This window comes from Salmo salar, chromosome ssa07, assembly GCF_905237065.1.
Source record: "Salmo salar chromosome ssa07, Ssal_v3.1, whole genome shotgun sequence".
Taxonomy (NCBI): Eukaryota; Metazoa; Chordata; class Actinopteri; order Salmoniformes; family Salmonidae; genus Salmo; species Salmo salar.
This window is the reverse complement of record NC_059448.1, coordinates 17465778-17481361: the sequence shown is the minus strand read 5'-3', so window position 1 is coordinate 17481361 and position 15584 is coordinate 17465778. Positions and strand designations below refer to the sequence as shown.

At 44.0% G+C, this 15584-nt stretch overlaps 1 protein-coding gene across 9 annotated transcripts in view; it reads right to left on the bottom strand.

The window, feature by feature from the left end:
• LOC106608616 (peroxisome proliferator-activated receptor gamma coactivator 1-alpha) overlaps positions 1-14698 on the bottom strand; it is a 71110-nt gene extending 56412 nt beyond the window's left edge. For all 9 annotated transcript variants that reach the window (XR_006770577.1, XM_045721627.1, XM_045721628.1 and 6 more), the window contains exons 1-2: positions 14485-14698; positions 9096-9275 (exon numbers count right to left, since the gene is read on the bottom strand). Coding sequence is in view for 8 of the 9 variants with exons in the window: in XM_045721627.1 (XP_045577583.1) it covers positions 9096-9275; positions 14485-14532 (228 nt within the window). In the remaining variant the exon portion in view is untranslated. The remainder of the gene's footprint in view (positions 1-9095; positions 9276-14484) is intronic.
• Between the last annotated feature and the right edge of the window lie 886 nt (positions 14699-15584).

Here is a 15584-nt window from a genome sequence, read left to right as displayed (position 1 = left end):
CCGATGTCTAGTTTAACGTCGATGTGAAAAGCCAATGTCAAAGCGTACGTGCATACCTATATAACATAGGTACATGACGTAATTTACGCCACGTAACACTTTGCACTACACCTGAAACACAGCATTCCTAACCTAGCCCACAATGTCTGCTGTGTGGATGGAGCAGTCAACAAATCGAGCAGTCATTTGAAAGAGTAAGAACATTTCAGCGAGACAACTCAAAGGCCAAAACCATTAACGCCAAGATAATGGAATTCATTGCCCTTGACAATCAACCGTTCTCTGTCATGGGTGATGTTGGCTTTCGCGACTGGTCGAGCACCTGTACACACTAACGTTACCAAGTGCGCTATTGTTCAGATGTTGCCCTACCGGAGTTACACAGTAATAGCGTCACTGCTATTAGCTTCACGACATACTATGGAATGTCGTTTGGGTCTTTGCGTGTCAAAAAAGATACACGTCAAATAACACTATTTGACAATAACACTATTTGACGCGTTAAATAAGCTTTTAATTTGACACGTCAAATAATAGTTCTATTATAGAATGTTGTGTGTTCTGAATTTGCACGTGCAAGCCAAGTGCCATCACTACTATCAGTAGCACTGTCAAAGCTGTACAAAAATGTCTGCAAACACCGTCCACAAACGATGTGTTTACAATACCGCGTTGGTAATAAATCATTATTTGTTCGACCACAACTTCTGGGGTAGCTAGCTAGCTTTAGCTTGTTACCTAGCTAGCACCAATACAACCAGCCTGAAAACATTGACCAGTAGAAACTGTAGTCACTTTCACTATTCTTAGCAATGATTTAGGAATCCTTGTGAGTAAGTATATGCTAGGTAGCCACTTGTTCGCCTATTGAGTTCAGTTCATGAAAATAAATAGCTAGCCAGCTACTTAACCCTGTTGCCCAAAGCTAACGTCCTAAGCAGCCAGCTTGCTTCATCTGGCTAGTGAGGCTCGACCTGACCGGGTTATGTGTTGTGAAGCTAGCCACAATAAGTATTAGTCATAATAGTGGAATTTGCAGTTTGCCTTCAATATAAAAGTACCTCTTTGAAAGTGATGCAGAAGGTTACAATTGGTGGAATCCATATTTAGACTAGATAATGTTAAACAAGGTTGGAATGTGAAGCAATGAATTGGGGTATCAGTCTACTCGGTGACACCCACAGAACACAATTGTGAAGAGTTTACGCAAATATTAGCGTTGTAGCTCTTATTGTGGGACTGTGACTGTGTGAAATCACCTCCCCAGTCATCCTATTGTGTGTATTGACAATCATATTGCACTGTACAGCTTTACCTAAGGATTGGGGATCAATGTTGATTTTATATAACAACATTCTAACCTCGTTTAGCATGATCTATTCAATTATGGCATAATTCTACTATTTGTATGCATTTGTATCACTGTCAATGACATACCTTTATTTTGAAGGCTAACCGCAAATCCTTATTGTGGCTAGCTTCACATAGATGGGTCCGACCACCATTAATCATAGTGTTATTTGACGTGTATCTTTTTTGACATGCAAAGACCCAAACGGCGTTCCATAGAATTCTTGGTTGAGAATGAAACGACTGAACAAATGAACAACGAAACAGCACAGCAAGTAACTGAAAAAAATAGGAAATAGGTTTTGATTAGGTTTTACTGGTAATGGGGACATACGTAAATGCCAACAAAATAACTTTTTGATCAGTGTGGTGTGTGTGTGTGTGTGGTGTGTGTGGTGTGGTGTGGTGTGGTGTGGTGTGGTGTGTGTGTGTGTGTGTGTGTGTGTGTGTGTGTGTGTGTGTGTGTGTGTGTGTGTGTGTGTATTTTTTAACTAAACTTTATTTAACTAGGCAAGTCAGTAAAGAACAAATTCTTATTTACAATGATGGCCTACCCCGGCCAAACCCGGATAACGCTGGGCCAATTATGCGCCGCCCTATGGGACTCCCAATCACAGCCAAATGTGAGACAGCTTGGATTCAAACCAGGGACTGTAGTGACGCCTCTTGCACTGAGATGCAGTGCCTTAGACCGCTGCATCCATGTGTGTGTGTTAATTATTTAACTGTACTAGAATGCTTAAAAGGCTGCAAAAATGTTAAATATTGGTTATCGGTATCGTTTTTTTTGGCAAGGAAAATACCGGATATCGGTATCGGCCAAAAATGTCATATTGGTGCATCACTAGCTGTGATACAAACCTTATCAAAACATATAGGCCTATGGGCTAGGCTACATGAGGTGTGCGACTATGATTAGAAAAAGTAGCAAAAAAAAGGCATTGCTTTTTGCTTTATGCTGGGCATCATTCAGAAGTGATAATATATAATTCACAAGTGATAGGCTAATATTGTCACCCATCAGACTATTCTTAATTTCATCTTGTCTTTACATATACTAAATAAAATATGTGTGAAATTTGTTTTGATTTAGAATGTACCTTTATCATGCACCTGTCTCGAAACGGGCAGCGGAAAACAATACATGTCATCTATGCACTTAAATAGTGAATGGAGGACGCTTTTCCCATGGTTCATTTTCATGCCAGCCAGGTAGGCTATGCTCCTGTTGTTAAGAGAAGCAATGTGCTTAATATTAGGAAAGTTGAGAGATAAATATACTACACCTGCACTATAGAAAGCTGATGGGATCCTCCTCTTTTTAATAGAGGCCATCACTCTGTTTTCTCATTCAATTGCATAGCCTATAGAAAGCTGATGGGATCCTCCTCTTTTTAATAGAGGCCATCACTCTGTTTTCTCACTCAATTGCATAGCCTATAGAAATATTGCGCAACATGAGCTCATATCAAGTGTTTGATTCGATTTTCGATGACATTTGCATTGATGTCAGAGTGATTAGAGGGACAATAGAGTGCTGAATACCAGGCAGTTAATAAGTTTGGTAGTCTACTAATGACCATCAGCAGCATCAGAGCTTGGAGAAGCCTAATTACCGTGACTAAACGGTGTGATGGTAATGCGGTGTGTCGGTGTTCCTATTAGTCTACACGTGTGTGTGTATTAAAGAAGGGAGTATTGGAACAAAACATTTTGATCAGCACACTTGCAACACCCCTCCCCCACAAAAAAACAAGACTACTTTACAGTCAGAATGACAGATCCCTGGGTCTCTTACACTATTACAGAGATCACCTTTGTTTTTCAGAGTAAGGGGAGCCTTGCAGTGCAAATACTGTATGTGTGTCACGCCCTGATCTGTTTCACCTGTCTTTGTTATTGTCTCCACCCCCCTCCAGGTGTCGCCCATCTTCCTCACTATCCCCTGTGTATTTATACCTGTGATTTCTGTCTTTCTGTTGCCAGTTCGTCTTGTTTGTTCAAGCCTACCAGCGTTTTGTATCTCAGCTCCAGCTTTTTCCAATTTCTCGTCTCTCATCCTCCTGGTTTTTGACCCTTTGCCTGTCCTGACTCTGTACCCACCCGCCTGACCACTCTGCCTGTCCCTGACCCTGGGCCTGCCTGCCGTCCTGTACCTTGGCCATGACTGGATTATCGATTCCTGCCTGCCGTGACCTGTCGTTTGCCTGCCCCAGTTGTTACAATAAACATTGTTACTTTACATAGTCTGCACTTGGGTCTTATCTTGGTACCTGATAATGTGTGGACAAAGTAGGGGCCCTAACTATGAGGGGAAGTGTGTTTGATTTTAATAGGGCTCACTTGAGAGAATCGTATTATACAGTACAGTATGATAATTCATGCACCCCGGCGCTGTACTCTCAAATGTCAGCATAAATTTGCAAAATAAACTTAGCCACCGCTCGTCGGGGACTGGTAACGGGGAGCGATGAGGGTCTGTGTGTGTGTAAGGGTCTGTGTGTGTGTATTGGTGTGTGTTAGCAATTGTGCCTGTGTGTGTGTGTGTGTGTGTGTGTGTGTGTGTGTGTGTGTGTGTGTGTGTGTGTGTGTGTGTGTGTGTGTGTGTGTGTGTGTGTGTGTGTGTGTGTGTGTGTGGAATTGCGTATGGTATGTGCGTGCAAGTGTTCTACTTGTACAGTATGTGTCTAGGGGTAGGGAAGGGGGGCTATTCAACAAGACATTTGGATCATGACACATTCAGCACTTCCAAGCACACACACACACACACACACACACACACACACACACACACACACACACACACACACACACACACCCTCATCCCACCTAATCAATCCGGACGGCCTTTCTCTTCCTCGCCAGGCTGTGACTAAGCACTGCTTCTGCCCAGGGAAACATGTCAACAACAAAGAAACAAACTGCAGAGGAGCCTCTCCCAGGCACAACACCTTCTCCATCTAACAATCCCAGTCCTGCCGCAAGAAAGATCGCCCACCTTCGATGACTAATCTAATGTGTGCGTGTGTGCTCAGGTGTGTGTGCGACCGGCGCTGAAAAAGCCATTTCATATACAGTACATTAACTGGTTAATGCTCTAAATCCTCTGTCTTTCTCCACTCCCTCTCTCTCCCGCCTCTGTTGCTTTAAATTCATCAGTGGGGGGATTTCAGCTGGCACTCTACCACCGCGTCCCAATTCCATCCCTGCAGTGAAAATGACGCGGATCACTCAGCCCGCGGGATCGTCGACTTGTCGACACACTCAACATCTTGTTTTACCTCTAGTGATGTTGACTTCCTCGCTATCCTTAATGAGAGACTCACTTAATCGTCTGATTGCTTTACTCTGTAATGCTGAGTGATTGACAGCTGGGGATAGAGTCGTCTTTAAACGGCTTGAGGACGCCTGTCATTGAGTTAATGCTACTTCCACTCCTTACTTCCAAGAAGACGGCAGCCATATTTGACGGAGTGGAGAGTAAGTTGCTCCTATCAACTGATAAAGGATTAGATCTTGTAGATCTAATGGTTTAGGTAGGGATGGAAGATAATGTCATCTGATCTTAGATAGGGCAGGGACGATACCAGTATATCGCGATACTCGTTTGTATCGCGACAAGGAAACAAAACAAAGTGGATTTAACTTCTTTAGGAAAACAGCCCTAATGTTGGAAACAAACATCATTATGTTGTCATCCAGAGTCACATGTATTTATATTCCAAGCTATAGCACACTGTTTACATACAGTAGGACCAACGAGTTTGGTCTCGTTCATGTTTTCCATGGTATCACTGGTATCATCACAGATCTAATCCTAGATCTGTAGTTCGGTAGGAGTAACTTTGAGATCCCACGTGATTCTCGCTCCACATTGGCAGGCGGTTGGGAAGTTTTGGACATAATCCCAGTATAAACCCACTGGAAGCCCCAAAAAGCCACAGTCTGACATAGAAAGTGTTGGTTTAGTGGCCGGTCCGTGTTGAAAAGGTATTGGAGAACACTGTGGTCCAGACTGGTAGCTGGCTTGGTAAGGGGCTGTGTGCCATTCTCAGCATAGGCCGGATCCCACTGGACTATCCCACTGGCAGAGTACAATAGGCTGTCCAAGGGACAGCATACACACGCATAACATGTGCGTGCACAAGCAGACAGTCTCACACACACACACACCACAAACACTATATCAACACTTTATACTAGTCACACACATGCGCCCACACACACACACACACCACACCAAACACACACACCACACCATACCAAACACACACACACACACACACACACACACACACACACACACACACACACACACACACATACGTATAGGCCATGCGCAGGATGTAAACAATCACCCTAGTGCATTAACGACCAAACTGACTTCACGCTAGATGTTCACATTCTTGGCAGCAAGCTACTTTTTCAATTCCAGCTGTGGAATAAGAAGGCTGTTTACACATGTTCCACTGCCTGTTACGCAGCCGGCAGCATCTGCATTATACAACAATACTTTGTGTTCTTTCCAATCATTTCACATCCACAAGTAGCGCAGGACTGATACTGAAGTACATGACCAGTCTGTCCATTTTAAGAAGGATTCTCAAAGGCTGTTCTTTAAAGAAGCAAAAAGGAAAGACAAAGATTTCTTTCTCTGGCCTCTGTCGCTCTCTCTCACCGTCTCTCCTCTCTCTCTCTGTGTTTCTCTATCTCAGTCGCTCGCTGTCTCCATCACTCTCGCTCTGTCTCGCTCTCTCACTCTGTCTCCCCATGTTTATCAGTTTCTCTCTTTATCGCTCACTCTCTCTTTCTCCCCCTCCCTCACTAGAGCTGTGTGCAGTAGCCAGAAGGAGCCTAGCACACATCCCCCTGTTTTGGTTCCTGCTTCCTACCACCCACGCTACAGAGAGGGGCCCCACGGTGACAGCTGCACCCAGCTTCCAGGCACCCTCCCTGGGGAGCGGCGCAGCCTCCACTCCCCTACTACCACCATCACTCCCAACCTCCTCCAGACTCAACTCCACCATTTTAGCCCCGGAGATGGGCCGGATAAATCCTGGCCAAGCGGACTGGCACTTAAGGGCATCAGCTGTCAAGTTTGCAACAATCCACCGTGCCTTTTCTGCTGTTGCTCCCTGATACTATCTCTCTCTCTCTCTGTCTCTCTCTCTTCTCATCTGCCTACCAACCCTGTTCTGTTCTGTGCACACTAGAAGAACTCCATGACAAATCACACACGCGGGATAAAAAAAAAACAGCACTTTGTGTGCATGTTTGTGTGTGAGTGGGTGTTCGTTTGTGCATTGTTGAAGGTTTGGGTTGAGACGACCTACCAGGAACACCCGTTAACCTCTAGTCAGGTGGTTAAAGAAAACAGTGGCAGTAGATTGTGAGAGAGGGAGAACGAAACATCCCCTGTGACAACTTGTCTCACACAAAAGCTGACCAATCATTAACATATTCTGAAACCTGACGTTGTGATTGGGTGCTGCAGTGCCTCACACAGTCCAATCAGGGAAGTGGCGGAAGTGCATTAGCAGCCACCAGCATCTGACCTGTGAGCGTGCGCGCACACACACACACACACACACACACACACACACACACACACACACACACACACACACACACACACACACACACACACACACACACACACACACACACACACACACACACACACACACTTAGAACCAACCAACTTTCCCCTGTCAGATTAGTAAGGATTAGCAATAACAAGAGCCAACTCCCAGCATTGCTGTATGATGTACTGAGCACTTCGTATGGCAACTTGAAAACTTTCTACTTTCCAACTCCAGATGGCAACTGCCAGTACAAGGAAGGAATACATTAGTTGATTGTAAAGCGAGCTCATTTGAAATGCATCACATTCATTACCGCTCAGATGTTAGAGCAGTTTTCGGGTCGTCTCCCGTGGCAAGGCAGAGCCAGCGGTGTAGTATGGGTGTTGAAATAATGTGGTATACTACTGTTTTCCTGTATGTTGATATGTGCACAGATCTGCCCACTCTCTCTCTCTCTCTCTCACTCACTCACTCACTCACACACGATGACCCTAGTCATGGACTGTTCTCTCTGCTACCACACGGCAAGCTGTACCGGAGCGCCAAGTCTAGGTCCAAGTGGCTTCTAAACAGCTTCCACCCCCAAGCCATAAGACTCCTGAACATCTAGTCAAATGGCTACCCAGACTACTCACATTTCCCCGCCTCCCCTCTCCACACCACTGCCACTCTCTGTTATCTATGCATAGTCACTTTAATTAACTCTACCTACATGTACATACTACCTCATCTAACCGGTGCTCCCGCACATTGCCCCCCTGTATATATTGTTATTTTTTACTGCTGCTCTTTAATTACTTGTTACTTTTATCTCTTATTATTATCTGTATTTTTTTAAACTGCACTGTCGGTTAGGGGCTCGTAAGTAAGCATTTCACTGTAAGATCGACACCTGTTGTATTCGGCGCATGTGACAAATACCATTTGATTTGATTTTATTTGACAGCCATTTTTATCCATCCCCTGAGCCCCTCATCGGCCACGGACCCACGGGTACTGTCTAGGGTCCCCCCTGGGATGAGGTTGAAGGACCACAGGGAGGTGTGTGTCTGTGTATATGTGAGTGTGTGTGTGAGTAAAAAAATTCAGTCTGCTATCACCTTCTCCCCTATTGGACCATTGAGACACACACATGTCCGCCCCAAAACATGACAAGCCACAAACACACAGCGGCATCCCACTAGCATTCTCCTCTCTCCAGCCAAGCAAGCACCAATCTGTCTCCCCACTGATAAACCAGTAATGAACTGGCTCTCGGAGCTCATGGCTTTATTGCCCCGCCAGCGTACTACTTTCAGTGGACTTTCCCCTGAATGTGAGAGAGTGCAACGGGTTGAATGTTGAAAGTTTTACTCCCAAACCCTGTGGAAGGGGGGATTATGCCATATGGCCGACGGCCAAGCGCCGGGTTTAATAGTGCTAGTGGAAGTTGTTACCTCTCTTTCGTTAGATGTGTGCTGCAGCAGAGTAGAGCTGTGGCTGGACTAGAATGAAGGACATGGAGGATTAATAAGGTACTGTCAGAGAGAGAAGCCAAAAGCCAGGACAAAGGTCTCTGGGCTTATCGCTGGGCCCCCCGTTATCTTGACTTTGTACTTTTCAGGGGGATATAAAGTCCCTGTTTGTAAACTAACTCAATAAAGTCAGTAACACTACATACTACTACGAGGCGGGAGGTTTTTATCAAGCACCTGGAAGGCTTTCAACAGATGGCGACCTCCGAGTACAGAGTCGAGTCTGTGTGACACGCGTTAGTTTTTAATCGCTGACTTGAGCTCAAGCTGGTGACCTCTGGAGAGTTCATTTACCTGGCCTACACTTCATACATAGAAAATAAAATGTATCGGACAGGAGTCCAGGCTACCATTAAATCTGTAAATAGTTCATGACCATATCGTAAATCGTGTTATAATTTGACATTTGAGTCATTTAGCAGACGCTCTTATCCAGAGCGACTTACCGGAGCAATTAGGGTTAAGTGCCTTGCTCAAGGGCACATGGACAGATCTTTCACCTTGTCGACTAGGGGATTCTAACCAGCGACCTTTCGATTACTGGCCCAATGCTCTTAACCGCTAGGCTACCTGACTCTGGGGGTAAAAAGGAGAGCAGAGAGGCTTGGTAAAGAAAAACAACATGGAGTATGATATGCTCTCTTACCTCAAACAAGTTAGAAGCCTCATTGCCATATTGACTGGAAATGATCTCTGATTGGTCACTGTACCACTTGAGCCCGCCCAGGAAGCTATCGGCATCCAGGTCGCTGACATCAAGCTCTGAGAGGTCGAGTTCGGGGAGGTCTGGGCAGAGGGGTTGGTCTTCACCAACCAAAGCAGCACACTGGGGAGACAAGAAGATGGGAGGTGTCAATAAACCCATCAACACACACGAAGGTGCACAGAGACACACAAACACACACACTGAGGCAAATGATGGGAGACAGTTTTTCACATTAATTCACAAGGTAACATTACCCCCACAGGTATTTATGGTTATTATGCGATATCTGCACACTACATCCAGACCTTGAGAACATTCATTGCTTCTTTGATGGTTCTTGTCACGTTGGTGTGAAGAGATTCGGAGACAGGAATGCGAAATAGGGTTTTTTATTAAACCCAAATTACTGTGTGCCGTGTAAAGGCACGGGGACGAAGACCAAACAAACACGCAACAAAACACAGGGTAGAATCCCAAAACAAAAAAGCTAGGAGTACCTCGAATAAATAACACTAGCACACAATGATTATCACACGGGACGAGACCCGTAATCATCTGGCAATCCACAATGGCGTGAAAGCCCAAAACACACAGAACAGGTACTCACACGCACCAACGGACATAGTAACAATAATCGACCCCACCATGGTGAACAAAGGGCACATATATACAAATACAATCAGTGGGAATAGGGGCCAGGTGTGCGCAATGAAAGTTCCAGAGGGATCCGTGACAGTTCTGATGATAAAAAGTTATCTTTATTGATAGGCGTACCTCTTCTAATTTGTCATACTGCATGGTTAGGTGTCATACTGCATGGTTAGGTGTCATACTGCATGGTTAGGGGTCATACTGCATGGTTAGTTGTCATACTGCATGGTTAGGTATCATACTGCATGGTTAGGTATCATACCGCATGGTTAGTTGTCATACTGCATGGTTAGGTGTCATACTGCATGGTTAGGGGTCATACTGCATGGTTAGTTGTCATACTGCATGGTTAGGTATCATACTGCATGGTTAGTTGTCATACTGCATGGTTAGGTATCATACTGCATGGTTAGTTGTCATACTGCATGATTAGTTGTCATACTGCATGGTTAGGTATCATACCGCATGGTTACTTGTCATACTGCATGGTTAGTTGTCATACTTCATGGTTAGTTGTCATACTTCATGGTTAGTTGTCATACTTCATGGTTAGTTATCATACTGCATGGTTAATTGTCATACTGCATGGTTAGTTGTCATACTGCATGGTTAGTTATCATACTGCATGGTTAGTTGTCATACTGCATGGTTAGGTATCATACCGCATGGTTAGTTGTCACACCGCATGGTTAGTTGTCATACTGCATGGTTAGTTGTCATACTGCATGGTTAGGTATCATACTGCATGGTTAGGTATCATACTGCATGGTTAGTTGTCATACTGCATGGTTAGGGGTCATACTGCATGGTTAGGTATCATACTGCATGGTTAGGTATCATACTGCATGGTTAGTTGTCATACTGCATGGTTAGTTGTCATACTGCATGGTTAGTTGTCATACTGCATGGTTAGTCATCATACTGCATGGTTAGTAGACCATGAAAGCCTGCAAGCCTAACAAACTAGGCCAGACATTCATAAAGGCTGATAATGCATGGGTATTTTTACTATTGCTCTCTGTTCATGTCACTGATAGGTCAATCTGAATGACAGCGTGGCAAGATTTGCCACCTGACTGGTTGCCCAGGGCGCATGGGTGCGTCAACACAATGGTAACAGTAGCCGATTTCACTCCAACACAAGGGTCGTTTTCCACACGGCACATTGTGATCCAAACCGGGCCTCGCTGATGCTAAATGCTACCTGTTGACATTTCATTATTCACTGTCCACTTTTATGTAGGGGCCTATGTCTATACGACAGCTGCCCCGCTGAGCTTCAGACACAAATCATTGGCTTCATCGAACTGCGATTGAGGAGATCCACAGACCTTAAAGGCCCAATGCAGTCATTTTTTTTTCTCAATGTCAAATCATTTCTGGGTAACAATTAAGTACATTACTGTGATTGTTTTCAATCAAATTGCCCAAAAGAAACAAAAATTGCTTCTAAGCTAGGGCAATTTCTCAAGCAACCATTTAGCTTGGACTGTCTGGGAGTGGTCTGAGTGGGGAGAGGAAAACTGAAAACTAGCTGTTATTGGCAGAGAGGTTTGGAACTCTCTTTCTTATTGGTCTAATAACCAATTAATAGTCTGGTGATGTCAACAGGCAGGCCAACACTTTAACCCCCAAATTTCTGGCTGTCTTTTGAAACAGCTCTTTCCCTAAAAGGGCATTATCATAATTTCACAGTATTATTCCAACCGTGTAGTGTGGAAATATATATAAAACACAGGAAATCCCGTTTTTGAGACTGGGGCTTTAAAGGGGCAATCAGCAAGCTACATCAATTTTTGAACAAATAAATTAAGGATATGTACCCAATAATTATTGAAGAATATAACTTATAAACGCCTCATGAGCTTAGTTCAACTGTCATACCCCATCATAACCCAAAATATAACCTTGTTTTACTACAATGTTTGTAAACAAAGTACATGCTAAGTTAAGCATAGTTAAAACTATACATTTGCTCTGTCTATGAATTTGAGAGTGGTTACGTTTCTCCAGCCCATCACTCTGCGTTTTTTTACCGAAACAGGGACAAAAAGGCTTTGCCATTGTTTCTACAGTTGATTGACACCTTTACATCTGTCACCACGCTTTGGTGTGGAGAGAGGAGGGAGATGACCGCACAAATTTTGACTGCGCCTGCGGTTGCAAGCTCAATGTAAACAAGTTCCAGGAAGGCGCTTTGCTAACTTACATGTCTTATTCAAGTGCCAAGACGTTACAAATGTTAATTACTTCAGAGGCCCGCGCTTGCTTGCAGCAAGGTTTACCTACTCCATCACTGCACGGAATGCGTGCATTCCGTTCTGGAACATGGCAGTCACTTCGTACATCCCCCAGGCAAGCAAGGAGAAGTCAGCTCCGAGTGAGCCAAATGCAGGTATTTTTATCCCAACGTAGCCTACTCAAGCGTCTGCTCACTCACACCCTCGTTACGCATAGATAAACAGGCGCTTCGAGTGTGGTAAATGTCAATTCGAACCCCACATGTCATACATGTTGGCTAGGGAGTTGGCAGGATTCAATGTATTCATATCAGATTTAAGGGAGAGTTAATGGTGATATCCTCGGGCATACCCGGGAGGCAGTTAGTTGGCCAAGGTGCCAGAGATGGGGAGAGAGTCTGTCTGGAGACAGAGATGAGCCTAGGGTTCGGCTCGGGGCAACAGTAGGCTATGCGAAGTAGGCTACACAGATATAAAAACACCCGGCCGACATGTGCTACAGTTGATCAGGCCTCTGGTTGCGCTCATGCGATGTCATAGCTCACCTATATGTATACCACAACTCCCTCTCCTTCGCCATTAGGCTAGGTTAAAGATGCTAATTCATCATAGTCGCTATCCCAGCTCTGCAAAATGCCTCACTTTATCAAGATAAGGGGACGACGACGACGACGACGAATCAAACGGGGATCTGATTAAAAAAAAGAAAATCCCTCAAAAGGTACATCTCCTTTCAATCTTCTCATCGACTTCCAAGGAAGTTAATGAAATAGCGCCGCCAGACAGAGCGATGGGGAAGCGCGCAATGTGATTTACGCACACATAACACATAAAAGCAGCTGCTCTGGTGAGATTATTAGGAATATGACTGGGGACTTGTAGTGCAATTTACTGATTGTAGAAAAAAAAGCAGGGGGGCTTTGAGAATTTCACAGCATGATTTATTCTCAACTCCGAATGAACTGACGCACTCTGAAAAGAAAGAACTAAATGCATGTCACAAGCAAGACAGGTTATTGAAAAACACGCACATTTGTATGAGGGGATGCAACAATATAGATTGGCAGCAGATATCAATACGCTGATCTACTCGAAAATGCCCAGACAAACAAGAAAATAGATTCTTTTTTTCTTTGACAAGCTGGCTCAATCGACCGAGCATCCATCAACCTTTATGAATAATTGAGGTAAAGTGTAAAGGAGTCCTACAGTTTCATAAAATCGTACGCCAAACTCTGTCAAGGAAAGCAAATAAATACATGCATACTTGGTAAATAAATCATGGATTATTAAACTGACATTTCCAGGCATTTGTCAAGGGAATTATTTCCATTCAAGCTTGCCTCATATTGATTGGGGATAACAGACAAACGGAGAAAAGCTGATAAACCAACTGCAGTCGCATATAGAAGATGAGCTTCGATCCCATTAATGCATTTAAGTCGATGGTATCTGCAGACAACTATACTGCTCAATGCCTATAACAAACTACATAGACATGCATAACACAACACAGTGATAATAACAGATCTCTAAATCACTATTTGCATTATTTCCTGTTCTTTTATTCAAAATCATTCCATTGAGTTGCCAATCTACCCCCCTGTGCGTTTTAAACCAAGAGCTTACTAAATCTGCTATGGGAAAAACATCCCCTATGGCAATTACGCAAATCTTTTGATTAACGGGACGAAACATTCCCATAGCCTACGTAAAACAAGACAGTTGGTCACATGCAACTAGGCTACAGATATACAGATATTCTTTACTCATCCAAAGGGATGACGCCACATATGTCAAGACGCGCCCGATACCGTGCAAGAGAAGATGCTGCTCCAAAATACCAAACCTCGGTGCCTGTGATCATCTCTGCACTTTCCAATTAAAAAATCGGATAAATCCAGACAAAGCCTAGATAAAAAGACACATATCGTCCGAGAGGTAGCTTATGGCACTGTACGATACCTGATTTAGAAACATTTCTGTAATTCTAACTTCAAGAGCGAACCCTTCACACAGCAGCGCAGGAGCGAATACAGTCCGTGACTGGAAAGATTCCACAAGCATGTAAACATTCTTTCCGACTGCACGACATCCTAGGGAGACGCAGCCAGCAGCAAACTCCAGCGCTGCAAGATACGCACCGCTCCTGTAGCCTACAACCTTTATTAGATCTAACAATTTAAACACGACAACATGAAGTAAAAACTGCGATTATCCCCTCCACTTGTCATACAATCCTGCGCTTTGTATTTCCCCCGTATCGTATCCTCAGCGCAATAACTGCGATATTACGCATCCCGTGCCAACACCAGCAAAGGAAAAGCCGTATTCGCAATCGGAAATCACGGTATTGGATGTTCTGCGCAGTTCATTTTCCCCAAAACGGTCCAGACTGGTACAGTTGACAATAAGTTGGATATTTTAGAACTGCTCACCTCTAATTCTCTCCAGACCGAGTCTTGGTTACACCTGTCCCACGCCATCCAGGCACTGAATGACAGTCCGAAAGAAACAAAAAAGAAATCAGGCAAAAAGAAATCCACTCGCGCTCCACTCGATCTCGTCTAGGCAACTGCCCCTTACTGAGAAAAAAACTGAGGGCACCTATCTTACAACTGCTTTCAATCACATGACAAAGCTATTAAAAGTAAGCAGGGGAGTGACTCCCTTCAGTTCACCCCTGCCCACTACTCGCCAATGACGTACTGTAAAGCAGGCGGGGTCTGGCACGCGCATAGTAAATCTTTTCTCAACTATAAAATCGCTCAATTCTAATGAGACAGCGAGATAAAAAATACATTTCGAACGCAAACCACGTAAATTGTTGCTTGACAATCGAATCACCACCATGTATGCAGAATATTCAAGACATCAAAATGTACAGTGGTGATATCAATGAAGTATTTGTGCCGCCCTTGTTCAATGTGCCTACAGGTAATCTGTCCTAAATAGCGATTCCAAACATGGTAAAATAGCGACGTTTAAAACGAACCAGCGCCATAATCTTATTGGGCTATTCTCTATATATTATATACAATGAAATCACGCAGCGTGTTTAGTTATGTTAAACAAATAGTAAGCAATTACCGATGCTCATCTATACAAAAAAGTGTGCGTTCTGAGTTCCCATAGGCGAGATTCTAAGTAATAATAACGGATCGTGTGAATATAGAAGGCGACAAACAAGACAAAAGGTTACAAACAAACAGGTTAAAGTTCAGCCTATTGGTCGGACTTCAATCACATATCCCAAATGTTCCAACTATGCACTGTAACGTTTTAAGATATCTCTAGCCAAGACTACTGCATTTCCCACTGGACTGTTCCAGTTTTCCCTGGGCGACGCAAGGCTTGTGCGTAATTTCCACGTTGCCCTGGTGCCTGCATGCTACTCCAAAACCACAAACTAACGTCAGACGAATTTCTTGAATTTCCAGTCTTCTTCCCCAATACTAGAGAGAACAGAAATTGTGCATGTGTGGACATGATTCCCCTTCTCAAAGTATGTTTCAGTTTTAGACATTTTAGCCAACTG